Source organism: Onychostruthus taczanowskii, unplaced genomic scaffold, assembly GCF_017590055.1.
Source record: "Onychostruthus taczanowskii isolate IOZ18803 unplaced genomic scaffold, ASM1759005v1 scaffold93, whole genome shotgun sequence".
In the NCBI taxonomy this organism is placed as follows: Eukaryota; Metazoa; Chordata; class Aves; order Passeriformes; family Passeridae; genus Onychostruthus; species Onychostruthus taczanowskii.
This window is the reverse complement of record NW_024507324.1, coordinates 906,043-921,943: the sequence shown is the minus strand read 5'-3', so window position 1 is coordinate 921,943 and position 15,901 is coordinate 906,043. Positions and strand designations below refer to the sequence as shown.

General features: G+C 38.1%; 1 protein-coding gene across 1 annotated transcript in view; it reads left to right on the top strand.

Moving 5' to 3' along the window:
• Positions 1 to 15,901, top strand: part of USH2A (usherin) — a 372,299-nt gene that overhangs the window by 268,947 nt on the left and 87,451 nt on the right. Inside the window, exons 47-49 of the mRNA XM_041426677.1 lie at positions 2,689 to 2,887; positions 11,016 to 11,184; positions 14,146 to 14,367. Coding sequence (XP_041282611.1) covers positions 2,689 to 2,887; positions 11,016 to 11,184; positions 14,146 to 14,367 — 590 coding nt within the window. The remainder of the gene's footprint in view (positions 1 to 2,688; positions 2,888 to 11,015; positions 11,185 to 14,145; positions 14,368 to 15,901) is intronic.

The following is a 15,901-nucleotide window of genomic DNA, read 5'->3' as shown; positions in this document are numbered from 1 at the left end:
AATTAAAAAACCTGTTATTTTTCGTGTGTTAAAAAAAAATTCTACCTGGAAATGTCAAAAATAATTGTCTTTATATTCTTGAGCTGAATGATTTCACTTTGCTCTCCTTCACAAAAGCAGATACATGCTCATGGATCAGTTTGAAATTGTTATCTCCTGAAAGTGTTTTTGTGCACTTGTAGTCTGAAACAGATTGTTTCTGGGAACCTGGCTAGGCTGCTTTGCCTGCGTCAGTGTTTTCACCTCAGTGTCAGCAGTGGGACTCATCCAGCACAGGAACATCCATAAGTGGCAGACACCTGGAGTAGTCTCTGGGCAGACAAGGGTTATACCCCACGTCTGTGGTGTTGCATGTTTTTTGTCTATCCCTACAATTTATGATTCTGCTTCTACAGGTCAGGCTGTGGGCACTTCCCAGGGTAGAGACAACTCCAGTGTATCCCACAGGGAGTGCCTGGGTGGAAGGAGAGGACAGGCAGCCTCTGTCCCCGTGTTCCTGCAGCTGTGTCAGGTGCACCACACACGACACAGCTGCCTGCACACTAAAGTGCCCATCATGTCCCATTAAATCTGCACCTGCTTAAGAAGATTTTCAGCACAGCCTTCAGATGGGGGATGTCAAAAAGCCTCTGCAGTACCATGAAAACCCTGCTGTTCTTTTTAAAACTGAGCTGTGCACTACTCTTGCTGTGTTGCCACGATTTGCCATGGGTGGCAAGCATCTGAAGGTGTAGACATAACTGAAACACCCATAAAATTGTGAAAGAGTCCGCTTCTCTATGAGCCTGTTCTGGAAGGTCATGCTGAGCTTTACCTTGTTGGCACTGGTCGGTGAACTACCCATTCCACACAATTACCTTGTTCAGCTGCAGTTTTTCTTTATATCAGGCTATCTCCACCCCAATTGTGTATCCATCAAATAATGATAAAGTGATTGCTTGTTAAAAGAAGGAAATACATACTGAGCTCTGCAGAAAAGGCAAAATGCTTAAATCATTGTGTTAATTTTTGGGCCTAATTTTAAATTATATTAGAGAGAAATGTGACTTGAAAAACTGCAAAAAACTGGCACAATACTCTGAAAATATACTCATGAGGGTCTGAATTAAACTTGTAGAAAGCAAATCATTCAAAAATATGACTGGGAGTGCTTTCTTTGCTCCTGTGATCTATTCTGTGCAAAGACCAGGAGAGAGTTACAATGGCATTTATAAAGGTTAAAGTACTGCCATTGTTTTCCTTTTCTTTTTTACCATTTTTTTCCTGAAGTTTATATAATGTATTTTCCTACTTTTTTGTTTTTACGTGTAACATAATATAAATGTGGATAAGTACATTTTTGCATGTGTTCATGTGTATGTGGTGGAATAGGTAGAAAATACAAAATAGCAATGGATGGAATATGGAGTTAAATCTATGATTCAGATGAAGACCTTGGAATGATAATGGCAACTCTACAAGCCACCTGGGTGAATGTATTTCCTCACAGGTGATGTTAATTCCTGGTCTGCAAAGCCTTATTGCAGTGTGTATTCCTCTGTTTATACCTCAAGCAAGTGAAATAATAGTTCACTTATTTTTATTCTGTTAAGATGTCAAAGTTTATCTCAGCAGCTGCTGTTTCACTGTAGCATTTTCACTTTAAATTAATGCTGATTTCTGATGTCACTGGCATTTTGACAGTGACTGTGTAATTGGGACAAGCAGATTAAAAAGAGGTACTTGGAGCCTAACTATGCAGTGTTGTCAGTCCTCCTATTGATCTACATGTAGCATTGGGATCTCTTTCTCTCTACCCAAAGAGTCACAGTAAAAGGAATTTGTGTCTTATGCAAGACGCCACAGTGATCATACAAGAAATTAAACATTCATTTGAAATATCAGTGGAAGATATGTATTTTTGTTTCAAATGTCCCTTTTTTTTTTTTTTTAATTCATCACGGTCCTAAGTGAGTTTTTCAAGGAAATATCTACACATTTTTAGTAATGATAGTCATGCTGCAGCTGAGCATGATTTAATAGCCCTTAAGAGATTTTCTTTTTTAAACTGATAATGGTCTGATATCAAACCTGAAATCACCTATAGGATGTTGTTCTACAATCTCTGCAGGTTGCTGCAGTGATACTTTTCCACTCAGTCAGATGTCTTGAGTCTTAGTAGTGATAAACACTTCCATCTTTTACTTTTAATTTAATGTCAATGTAAATATTTAAGTACAGAAGGGACCTAGTGCTTACTGATGCTGGAGTGAGTTTTAATTCTACACTGAAGAATACATCTCGAAACAACATCCTTTTTTTGTTTTAAACAAGGGAAATGCAAGATTAAGACAAGCCTGTTCTAAGTGATGGCTGAGCACAATGTGAGTAAGCTGCACTGGCAAAGGCAAAGAGGGAAAGGAGTTATGAAATGAAAAGTGTAAAATGCTGGATAGTTTATTTCAAATAAGTTTCCAGAAGGGGAAATGAGATGTTATTTAAACAGCAACATTTAAGGACTTTGATTGTGTGTTTGATTAGTTTTCATGGAGTATTAGCACATACTGACACTTCTTAGAAACTTCAAAATGTTTCACTCCATGTGGACTAGTGTAAAAAGGACCTGCTGAACGCTAATAGTTTAATGTAGGTAGCTATAGAGGCATAAATACATCCAGAAGTTGAACAGTGTTGATTTTCATATTGCAGATCCCTTCAAATCAACTGGGCATCGCCAGGACAGCCAAATGGCATTATCCTGGGATATGAACTCCTACGTAAAGCGTGGCAGAAGTGTACTTCGTTGAAAACTCCAAGGAGCAGCAGAAGTAATAGAATGTGCATCTCATTAGAATGTAAAAAGGATGAAAATATCTGTGGAGAAGTGTGTTATCACCCAGAATCTGAGGTACTGCCATATTCTTAAGTTACTTATATAATGAAAAATATTTTTAGGAAGAGGTGTGTACACCAAACCTCTAGTTATCAGAGAAAAGGAAGTGGAGGGTTCTGCTTCTTTTTGATACTCTAAAATTAAAGCTCTGATAGCTATCTTGAAGCTCTTTAAAATCAGCTATGGATATTTGAGCTCATTACAAGGATACCTGTGCGTGAGTCAGTTGATGACAAGTGATTCTGTTGAGTCTTTGTTTGTTAACCCTATTTTTCCTTTTAAGAGAAATGAATTGGTAAGCATTTATAAATGTTTTCATTAACACTTTGGTTTGGTGCCGTGTTGAAGTGAATCTCCAAATTGTTTTAATTTATAACATGCTGGTTAAGGGTAGAAGTCATTTTAACACATGTAAATTGAATTTCTTGCGCAGGAAGCTAAGCCAGAACCTGTGTTTCAAAAACCCTTCAAATATTGTTGCAGGTCTGGATGGGGACTTCAGTTTCCCAGCCACTTCACGACCTCACTTCACAACATCAAACTTCTGAAGTTTCTTCCCTTCAGAAAGCTTTGCTTCATGTGTATAGTGCAGATGTTGATCCCAAGAATTCAGGCTGTATCGGTGTTCCCAAGTAAATCATACAAGCCATGGATAATGAAGTTTGGGGAGCACCACCTCTTGAGTCCACCAACTCAGCCCCATTGTTACAAATTACATGGTGGATGCACATAGATCTCAGTACGTATTTTTGCATCTTACTTGGGCCAGTTGGCACCAAATAGGGAGGAGCTGTTGACTCTTTCAAAGGCAGAGAGACCCTGCAGAGAGACCTCAACAAATTAAGAGAGATGGGCAACCACCAACCTTATGAAGTTTAACAAGTGAAAGTGCTGGATGCTGTACCTGGGACAGGGCAACCCCTGTAAATATGTGGTAGTTCATATGGCTCCTTTAGCATAAAGTCATCTCACTTGACCACTGAAAGGCCACAGGAAATTTATGGGTGCATGCAGAATTTGAAAAACTCTAGCAAATTTATAAAGTTTCTCTCTGTGTGACGAATTATTCCTCAAATCTTGCATGGCAAATGGTGGTTATTAACATGGTTTGCTGGGTTTTTTTCTTCCCCCTTTTAAGTTATTCCTTGGCTAAATGCTTAATGACCAGATTCTTCAGTAGACAAAATCTATTTAGATTCAGCTACAGGAGGGTAACTGTTACATGACAGTGATGAGCAACTCTGAATGGGATCTATTGTGATTTGTCAGAGGCACTTTTAAATTATGGCTATTTTCAGGTTAATCTTCATATGAGTTCCTGTTTAGGAGTAGGATCAATAGCATAGCAGGAGTCTGTAATGGTTTTTATTGACAAATGAGGTAGAAAGCTCTTAGTTTGAAAGTAAGATTTAATGTCATGAAATAGTGTCTCTATTTGTCAAAGACATCATCACATGTTCTGTGACTAAAGCAAACAGTATGTATTCACAAGATTCCCTGCCAGACAAGACAGTAATTAAGGGAGTGAGTTATTTGAGGGGTTCAAATCAAAATATAAATTATTCCAGCCAACATGGTTTTAGCTATTGAATTCCCTTGAAAGCACTACTATATTAAATATAAGTGTTTCTGAAATCTTGCAAGAGAATTATGGCAGCCCTTTTTTTCTAAAAGGTAAAATTATTTATTTCATGTTTCTGTCATGGTAGACTTTTACTACATCTTGGCATATGCATGAGTTAAATTTGCATTAAATTAATTTTAGAAGTTTTCCTCTTCATTTTTATTTTTTCAGTCTTCATACATTTGTAATAACTTTGAGCTTGGAGAATGTTCATTCATTTTTATAGCTTCCTGGCTTTCTAATTTTTTCTAATTAATTTTGCACTGCATTGTTCTAATGGTCTCCCTATACTCTCCAAGACTGTGGATAGGAGTGGGTGCTAGTTGTTAAGCAATGGATATATAATAAATGACTGGAAAGTCCACAGGAAACTGAAGCACTCATACATAAAATGACATGGGGGTAATTTTTGTAGGTGAGTTGATTAAAATTCCCCTCCCAGTGCTTTGTCTGGTTTTCTACATGTATCTACACTAGCCATCCAAAATGTCTGTAAGAGACATCTACAGAGCTCTTAGTGCTTTTTGTGTTTTTTAAACTCAAGTCTGTGATAGGGACAACATAAGACAGTGGCAGCCCTCTCTCATATTTTTATAGAACTCACTGTTAGGCTTTTTGCTGGTGTTTGTGGTCCTTGGATTTGACAGTCTGCTGGACAGAAGCAAAAGGCAACACTGACCAGTGTGCACTTGTTCCAAAAGCCTCTTATCCCAGTGCCAGCTGCACTTCACAGAACCACAGAATGGTTTGGGTTGGAAGGGATTTTAAAGACCATCTCGTTCCACCCCCCTGCCATGGGCAGGCACACCTTCCACTAGACCAGGTTGCTTAAAGTCCCATCCAACCTCAACTATTCATCATATATTGTACTGCCAAATGTGAAGAGATGATACTGAGAATTAAATGCTGAGCAACTTTAGCAATATTCAGATCCAGAATAACAAACAAGTTTTTTGATAATAGACTGGTCAGAAAAAGCAGGCAGTTGTATATAAATAGACAAATAGGTTGTGGAGTTCTCACTTTTGCTTGAGTCACTTATTGCATCTTGTTTACAAGACAAAATCTGGATCTAATTTCTGTCTTACAATTTTCTTGAAATAATTAGTGTAAAGTGATGGAAAACCAGGCCTTTTATGTAAAATTATTTCAAGATATGTCTATGGTTATTTATTAATCTTTCCTTATGGATTTATGGATTAAATTTGGAATTATCAGTTTGCTATTGTAAGGCACAGCAGAAAAAGAGGGATTTGTTATGATTCAGCTACATAAGAGATCGCCAAAATTTAATCCACTCCAGTAAAAGAAATACCAGGGTGTATTGTCAGTGTGCAGCAGAGTGGGATGTGGGGACTGTTCATCCAGCACTGGCTGAGCTGGGTCCAGCCAAGTGGTGCAGCTCTGTGAGAAAGGCAGTGGGAAGCAGCCCGGCTGCCAGGCCGCACTGCTGTGTCTGTTCTGCACTTGGGATCCAGGTTAGAGCCTCTGCTTGGACTGTGCTCTGCAAATACACCAACTCACTCTGAGCCAGCTGGGGTATCTCTGAAAGGGCAAGTGACCTTTTCACTACAAGGGACATGTGTACATGCACATTCATGGGCACGTGCACTGATATTAAGCCCAGTGAAGACCAAACACTCGTTCCATCCTAAATAATCTTTGCATCAGATCCCTACTTCTTCTTTCTAGTTGTTATCCAGTTTTCTACTTCAATCAATGTTAGGATTCTTTGTTATTTTAACTAAAGCTAACACATTGTTGTTCCTAGTATGCTTACCCTGGTGTTCAATCAGACTTGCATGGATTTATTCCTTGAGCACAGAAAGAATTTAGAGATACTTTTGTGCATGTATTTTTGCAGAAGAACTGAGAACACACTCTGATGTTGAATTTTGTCTGCTGCCAGGAGGTCCCTTATGTCCTGTGGACCTTTTACACTGACAAACTGTGCTGCTTGAGTATTCCCAAGGTGCCAAAATTGTCAGCCTTTCCCTAGATGTTTTCAGTAAGATGTGATCCATAACTCTACCTGTATGTGAAGTCTCATGACCATGAGGTTTGCAGAGGTACTTCAATTAACAAGGGAGTGTTGCCTGAGTTTCACCCATCAGGTAGCATAAATCTCAGTATCAATAGGAAAGGCATTCCTGTATTAACCATGCTGTTACCAAACTGTGCATCTGTTTTTATTGACATCCTGAGGTGAAGTCTGAAAATAAGGAGACAGGTACAGTAAAAACGTAATTAAAGGAGTGGCATAAGGGCTAATGATTTCTGCTTACTTTGCATCATGAGTCTGAATATCAGTGGTTTAAAGGATCCTGACTAAAGGTGTTAGTACAACTTTAGCACTTTTTATTTGAATTGCAACAATCTGTATAAATCTGCAGTTAATGAACTAATCAAACAAAACTGACATTAGTAGGAAGTACAGGTTTACACCTTTACTATTGTAATTAATGTGCCATTTATTGAAAACAGCAGCGGGACTCCTTTTTAAGGACAGGAGGAGTAAAACAGTGGCTTGATAGCCAGCTTCAAAAGCTGTCAGCAGTGAAGCATAACACATCTTGACACTGGTGAAGGGTATCCCATCAATATTTATGCAAAATTTACCATTAATGTTAACAATATTGTGCAAATTCTCTTCAAGTTCTTTCAGGCATAGAAAACCTTTAAAAATATTACACCTTTTGTTGTAAAACACCTGGAAGACAGGAAATGAAACTCATTTTAGGAAGATAATATATAGTGATTTGTAAGAGAATAACAATAATTTCTTGCTCATGGATTTTAAATCTAAGTCTATATCAATTACCAAAAGAGAACAACAGTTTGAGAAAAGAAATGTGTGAGTGAGCATACTTAGCTGAAAAGGGTGTCTGTATAGATTCAGAGATAAGTTAAAAAAAAAAAAGAATGAGCCTTGCTAATTTAAAACATTCCCTCTCACATGAGAACATGATGGGTCAATCATTATTCTGGTGTTTGCTTCACAGGCAGAAATTTTTAATGAACTCCTGTAGCTAATAGGAATTCCTGAGAGTATTTTGTGAATTGCTATTTCACAAAGTGGCCCTGGCAGCAAGCGTTTGACAAGAAGGATAAACATGGCTGCCTAGCACATCTGTTTATTTGAGTAAATCAGTCTTAGCTCAACTGGCATGTGTCCATAAGGCCAGATAATATCCTTCAGCAAAGTCTTCAACAAGCAGAGGGATCAGGGATGACACAATTGTAATTAAAAGAGAGTTGCTTAGATAAGTTTGGAGTATTTTTAAAAATTGTTGCAATATTGTGTAATCCTGCCTGCCAGATTTAATATCTAGTACTCTGTGCTAGTGTCATGGCTGACTGGGCCTTTCTCAGGCATCATAATAAGCCTTCCTTTGTGCCCAACCCTTCCCAGTCCCTGTGCTCCTGCATCACAGTCCCTCTGTGTGCTTGGGTGGGAAGAGAATGACGGGATTGATTTGTGACTTACTTTGTGAAGTTACTGATATTTTTAAGGGCTCCCGTGACGGCTAAGGATGAACATCTTGTATCATCTCCATAGATAGTAAAGATCTTCTGGTTACCAAGGGTATGTTGAGCATTCAACTCTCTTTACAAGGGTGAGATCTCCAACATGCCTAAAATGCTGGTAGCACTGTATTTGTTCACTCCAGGGCTTCTGCTTCCATGTACAGGACAACACCACCCAGCTGCAGCTGTCACATTTAGATGTAAGAGGATGAGCTCATAATAACCTTTTGCACTGTAACTTTCAATCCATTTACTTTTCTTCTTTTTCTGTGACATAATTTTACCATTATTTTAATGGTTTTGGGTTATTTTATGGGTTGATAATGCAGAATCCTTGGGCTGCCTGTCGATGCAAATAGAAACTATCTGTAGAGGACTGCCAAAAAAGTGTTCTTTAAAAATTTACAGCTGACTGCATAGGATGTTATGAAACTACATAATAATAGCACCAACTGTATCAGTTGGTAATGCCAGATGAGAGTCTGAATGTGTTCTAGAACTGACTGGGCCCCTCTTTGGAAACTGTCCCTGGGTTGTTGAGGAATACTAAGGATCTTATGTATTTTTAACAAGAGAAAGTAGCTGCTGAAACTTCTGTAACACATCTGGATGTACAGCTGGGGATTTTGCACAGGAATTGAGGAGGAAAAGGAGAGATGCCAATAATAATAATAATAATAATAATAATAATAATAATACAATCCTACAAACAGTGTTTCAAACTAATTCTGTAGAGTTAGTACTAAAATGGCCCACATAGTGTTGGTGTGAAATATGCAGAGCAGCCCTTTCTACAGAGGGCTTTTCAAAAGGCAAGAGGCATTTCTTAAAACTGGAAGCATCTAATGGAAAGTAAATGCTTGGCTGCTCAAGCATTTGAGCCTGGATAAAGCCAAAGATGTGCACCTTTCTTTATCTGAAAGGTGGAAAGACTGTGTTCAGGTGAAATTTGAGTGGTGGCCATCAGTAAAAAGAATGAAAAATGGAATGACAAATGAAATCCATGAAAAGAGGGCTGGACAGATCACAGAGGGAGACACCAGACAATCCCAAGGGGCACAAATTGGGACCAAGAATGCCCAAGGAACATGTGTTTGGCCTCCTTTCATGCAGGCAGGTACAGAATTTCTGGCTGCTGTCTCAAGCTCAGGTTGCAGTAAAATGGACAAGACAGAGGGCATTTTTACAAATGTCAAGAATATTTGCTAAAGGTGACCTATTCTGAGCAATGTGGCCCAATAGGACTTGAGTTTGTGTTTTTAAGAATGTTTTTAAGCCACTTGGAAATACAGAGAGACCAGGTAAACTTTTAGATTTCTTTGGAGTCAATTGTAAATTAAGAAAAACTCAGCCTGGAGAGCATGCCAGTCATTGCAAAATATCCAAAAGCTAGGAAGCAGAGAAGAGTCCTAAAGCAGAGTTTTATTTGACATCTTAGCTAATGATCTGGAAGAAAGAACAGGAGGTTAATGAAATTCATAGATTGGGTTATATTACCAGTGACAAAGTGGACAGCAAAATAATATAATAGTGCCTACAGAGATCCAAAATTCCTGAAAATTATGAAATTCAGCTACATTGGTAGTCTAAAATAGATGCTGAAGGAGAAAGTGCATTGGAAAAGCAGAAAACAGTGTTACAATTCAAAACAGATGAAGTCATAAAACCTAAAAATATAATGAGGAAACAGGAACCTCCTCTGTCCTACCTGATGTTAGTTGTGTGTTACCTATTGTTTATGTATTGTAAATTGTAACTTCAGAACCTAACCTAATAATCCCAAGAGTCATGGAATAATGGCCATTCAAAAGTGAACAAAACAAAGCATCATCCTTCTGAAGTCGAGTTTACAACATCAGAAAACCAGTATTTTTGTTTGTGTATATTTTTATTAACATTATAATTATAATAAAAGAGATGCCCTGAGCCTATTAATTTACATTTTAAATTTTTTTTTTCTCAAGTAATAGTTAAAGTATCTAGGTAAACAAAAGATCCTTCAGAGGAACACTTTATTCCTTTGTTACTAAGCTAACCTGATTTAGGACATGGTAAAAGTCAGTAGTGGAAGAGTCCCTCCTTTGTTTTCTTTTGAAAAGAAAACAAAGGAGGAACTCTGCTCTAATATCTCTGCTCTCTTGCCAACTCCATTTCATGTCTAGCTGGAAGAAGCTGATATAAGTTGCACTGGCTGTAGGTTCCAAGTTTACCATTTTTATGGTTATTCTACTGACTGTGCTGTATGATTTGTGTGCCACTCCACTGACACAGGAGTAAGTGTACAAATAAATATTTGATTGTTCAAGCATATTATTTTCTCGACAGCACCTAGAAAGACGTCCACAGTTAAAAGGCCTTTTCAAAATTCATTTCCATATAAATTTTATTCTGAAAAAAATCTTTATATAAATACTATTCTCTTGAGATCACATTGTCTGAAGAACTATGGTCATTATTAAGTGGTCATGTGCTATAAGAACATATTCCACTTATTTTTAAAGAAAACACAAAAGCTCATAGTGGGAAATACTGTTTTTCAGTTGTAAGGGTTTCATCATAAATGAAAAAAAAAACCAAAAAACCCCACGAATTGGGAAGAAAAAAAGGGTCGGGTGGTGGTAGACTAAATCGACTAAATCCACATTGCAATCTACTCCACACTGAGAGACTCAAACAGCCTGGAAGGCATATGGAGATGATTCATATTAATGGACTATTTTATTAAGGTGCAGTATGGTTGAAGACCACAGAATAGCAGCATTGTGTCAGATACACAGTAGTTTATTGAAGTCTGATAATGCTGGAGGGCACAGAATTTTAGCCAAGTTACATTTTATTTGACTGCATTCCTATTAGTGTCTGCAGTAGGATACATGCTTTCATATATGTTTTTTTGCCAGACAACACATTATATTCTGTTTAACAGATACTGCCTTCTTACTGCTCTTCTTTTTTTTTTTTTTTTTTTTTTTTTTTTTTTGCGACTTCTAGGTATGTTGTAATGGGATTCTGCACGAGAATAAACCTGGCTTCCAGTGCTGTGAGGACAAGTACATTCCATTTATTCTTAATTCACCAGGGGTTTGCTGTGGTGGGCAGATACATGCTGTGCAACCAAAACATCAGTGCTGTGGTAGTTATTACACCAGAGTTTTAGCAGGTAAGAGGCAACTCCTTTCCACTGCTTGAATGAAACAAAACAGCAAAGTGGATGTATTTGTTAAACCAAGGAGAATGAAAGCAATAAATGTGAGATTTATCAGGGTATATAGATGTCTTTGAGACTTGTGCTCAGTGCAAAGAAAATTGCACTCACTTAGCCTTCTAAACATGGTACACTCTCTTTAGACAAGGCTTAATTGATGAAACCTGATGATTGGGTCATTTCCCGAAGAAATAATTTATGCCAAACTATACTTAATTGCAGTAAATGCTGCATAATGGGGAGGGCAGTTCTCCTTAATAGGAGCACCATCAGGCAATTTAGTGGTGAAATTTAGTTCTCTGCGTGACTTGACCCCACATGATTTTCCATAGCCATTCCTGTTGTGGAACAATTGTTAGCCTTTGGTGTTGATATTCTGGATGACATCACTTCTACTTGTTTCTACATTGTCTCCTCTTTGTTTCTACTAATGTTACAGATAAAAGTATACTTCCCATGTCCATTAACTTTGATGGCAATTTATACTTTTCTTATACTCAGAGAGGTTTGGGAAGTTTGCCAAAACTGTTCTTCTGTGTTTCTGTCCAGACTTTGGTTTTCCAGTTTGTTGGTGGGTCATTGTTGACAGGAAAGGAAGGAAAGCGGGGAGGAGAGATCCCTTTCATGGGGCCAGTGTTCAGAGTGAATAACTCTTTGTAGGCAATTGTCAGGTCAGGAGCTAAAATGCTTCCATTACTCACGAGCTGGCACATATTCCGTAGGCTCAGAAGTGTTTGACATTTTGCCAACATGTTCAGCACATCCCAAGTTCTGATCTTTTGAAAAGTAATTAATATATTACAATATTAGAATGCCTTCCATGATGTCATCAGAAAAGTGCTATCACATGGAAAAACCAGAGAAGTGTATTTTGCTGACCTCATTAATCTCAGTGTACTGAAATGGAGAGATTACACTGTGACCTCTGTCCCCATCCAGTGGTCTACGATAACTAGTTTAATGTTGTTTATGTCAAGAAAGAAAAGCACAGTGGAACAAAATGTCTTATGTCTGAAAGTAGTTCTTGTTCAGTCAGCAGTCCGCAAGCCTGAAACAGTGAATGTTTGAACATGATTTTAAATAATTTTTTTCGAAGTATACTTGCTGCATTATTTTTTAATACTCTAAAGGGCAGCAACATCAACACTGTTGGTCACTTTTTTCTTTTTTATTTTTATAAATATGCTAATAACCTCAAGCTAAATGTTAATGTGGGTCATTCTTTGATAAGGATAACAATTAACTGGTAAGACTGCGTAGTAGTTTTCAGAGGGAGAACGTTTTCAAGCCTAGCTTGGAATGGAACCCATTTTGAGAGGTTAATGAGAAGGTTACTGATCCTTTGTGTCTTATGTCTAATAGTTCTTTAAAAAAATAGTTTTATTTCCAATAGTTGTAAGCTACAGTCTGTGTTTTAATACTTTCTCTGTGTAGCAACTAAATTGGCTTCCGAGGAATGAAGGAAAATATGATGAAGTGCCTAGATGAATTGTATCTCTTATACCCTAAAATTTTGTTCTCATCTTTTTTTTTTTTTTGTTATTATTGTCTTTATTTGATAAAGCTATTTATACAGGAAACTCTCTAAGCATACATATTTCCCAGATGTTGTTTGGCCAGCTCAGTAACTTGGGATGTGCTGAAGCATACTGGGCTGGAGGCATGAAGATTACGAATTAAAAAGGCAGAATCTCAGTTTCTGAAACACTAGTGCTCAGAGAAGTGCAAACAACCATCCCAGAACTAAGATGGGAGGCAGAACAAATAATGCTACTACCACCCAGGCACCTCTTTGGCAAGGAATGGGGGGAGAAAGGAAAACACTGTTCTCCCTCATCTGTTACAATCTCAGCACATGTTTATTTCTGAAAAAGGCTGCATTGAGTTTGGAGCTCTCTGTCTTCAATTCCCAGCCTTTCATAAGAAAATTACTTGAGATATTGCTTTAAATGAGAAGGATGAGTTTTAAAAATCAAAAACATTTCCTTGATTAACATGCAGGAATCAAAATACTTTATTCAACTCTACTATCCATCTTCAATAGCAAAACAGAACCACTCCTCCTTCCAAATGACATTTGAGCCACAGAAAACACTGCAACACAGAAAAATAATATAAAAATATTAGAACATTGGATCAGCTCAATTGGATTTACTAGCAGACACTAGGGAATGAAAATTATTACCATTTATCAACATTTTTGTATCCTTTATAACAGTGTGTGCTTTGTTCATAGCCCACAGCTTATTCCAGTCCACCCCACCCCACCATTACAGTGTCAGTCTCATTGGCAGTCTTATCCTACAGTCTTTTCCTGCAACAGCTGATGATTTTGCTTAAGTAGCAGCCAAGCCCTCCAATTGTGATGATGGTATTTAATTTTTAAAGTGAGTTTAATCCTTAAATTCTCTGTGAGATGAAGTCCTGGGCGACACTCAAACATGAAAAATGCTTTAAGCATTGTGAATTGATTCATCAAGATGAGTTTGGAATGATTTTGAAGGAGACAAATTTTTTTGTGAAGAATAAGTAGCCTGATGGTTCTGTTAAACACAGCAACAATGTCTTCTCTTTACTGTGTATCTGCAATTGCAAACAGTTTTTAGTTGTATAATTGTCATATGCACAGGCATTATTTTCATTGCTCTTCTCAGCTTTGTCTCTGTCATGCTTGTCTTTTGATATCTTACAGAGTCTTGACCTGAATTAATGAATGCACATTTCTTTAATTGTTATTAGAAATTAATACAATACTTTCATAGAATTCTAAAACAGCAAGTGATTCTGTGCTTTCACATGGAAAGTTCTGTACATGAAGCTGTGTGAATCCAGATTTGTTGCTGTCTAATGAAAGCCTCTCAGGATTTCAAGGGCTATAAATTGATAAAATCTTTAATTGTATTCTTATATTGACAGGAGAAGTATGCTGCCCTAATGAAGAGGAAAACAGAGTTTCAGTTGGAATTGGTGATTCCTGCTGCCAGGGAATGCCTTACTCCACATCGGGCAATCAAATCTGCTGTGGTGGATCCCTGCATGACAGTTTCAATCAGCAGTGCTGTGGCGGAAGGGTCATAAGCATGGACTCGGTCTGTTGTGGTGATGAAAAAGAGGGGACTGCGTACAGACCTCTCGCAGGTAAGTGAGAAGTCCTCAAGAAAAAAGGTCTTAATCTTTCTAAATCTTTTGTGACATGAGCCATTCAAAAGTGACACACTCAGGTTTGAAGTGTGTGTGCCAATTTGTTAAAATGTTGTTGCTCTTTAGTCGCCTATTTTGCTATACTGCAAAATGCTGAGCTTGCAGTAACCTGCCTTGCCTTTGTGCAAGAGCTGCGGGGACTGAAGAAACCAGACGATTCAAAAGGAGTGAATGATCTTTCCTTGTGCAAGTCAGGAAACAGGACTGGTGCCATCCGTGGGGTTAGATTGACCACCTTGTGCCACCATACATCCCAGTGCAGGGATATTCCATTTGCTCTGGAAATGTGGGGTTAGTCACCTGGAAACTGAAGATTGCAATGGTGTCTGCTTGGTGGTCTATATCACTCTCTTGTGTTCATCCCTGACATGGGGCTAAACCTGCTCTAGTTTAAATTATCAAAAATCAATCCCCAGCACTGCTCACTGGCTCATCTGGTGTATCCTGTGAATTTCTTGAAAATTATAGGAAATTACTCCATCATTCAGAGGTACAATCTGAACCCTCCTTCCTTAGACAACACTTTGCAACTACCTGAGGACAGATGTTGGAGGTATTATTAGAACACCTATTCAGATGTTTTCATGTGTCTTTTCTTTCCACAGTTATTAGACAAATTATATCCCATCAGCCTTAGGCTTTCTCAGCCTGACAAAAAGACTTCAGAAACTGTTGTGGTGTGAAAAGGGAGCCTGATTTCAAAATACAGAAATAATGAAGGTTTAGTACCCAGCTATGTTTGGTGTACAAAGCTGAGTGATGGTGTGTGCCAGTTTGAGCCTCCTAGTTATACAACTAAGAACCTTAATATATAACTAAGAATTCAGATATGAAGGCTGAACTCCTCCTTTCTCAAAAAATAAGCTCTGTCTTCAGCTAATTTTTTGTATTCCCTGGATCCCTCATTGGTTCTGTTATTAGGAGCACCCTCGTTGGGTGCTGACTGTCAGGATGATCTAATCAGATGAGTATTGCCATGATTTCTGTGGTTTCCATGCTATCCTTCTCTTCCACTGGTGACTCGTGGTGTGAGCTGTGAGCAGCATTGCTTGCATGATTTTAGCTCCCTCTCATTGTGATCCCTAATTGTGCTTGATCTACAGCATCCATGCTCTCAATACCAGCTTTGAGCAAGGCCCTCTTGCATAGCCGCACATTGTGCGGCTGCCACAAGACGGGGCTGGCTCATAAAACATCTCTTTATGTACTTTATTACTTAAACTCTTTTATTTGCCTGCAGGAGCCCTTTAACAAAATCACATTGAATTGACTTTCTCACACCAAATCAAATCTCTCTGGTCCCAGTTCAGTTGTCTTTGTCAATATGTATTTTATAAATGGAGTGAATTAACAGATGCTGTTGGAACAGAACTGCTGGGGTAGCGTTTATGTTTTTACTGCTCTCTCTGGGCAGATGAGTTGTGTAGGAGTGTAATACAGGTATCTTGGGATGAAAGTTATGTTCTTCATT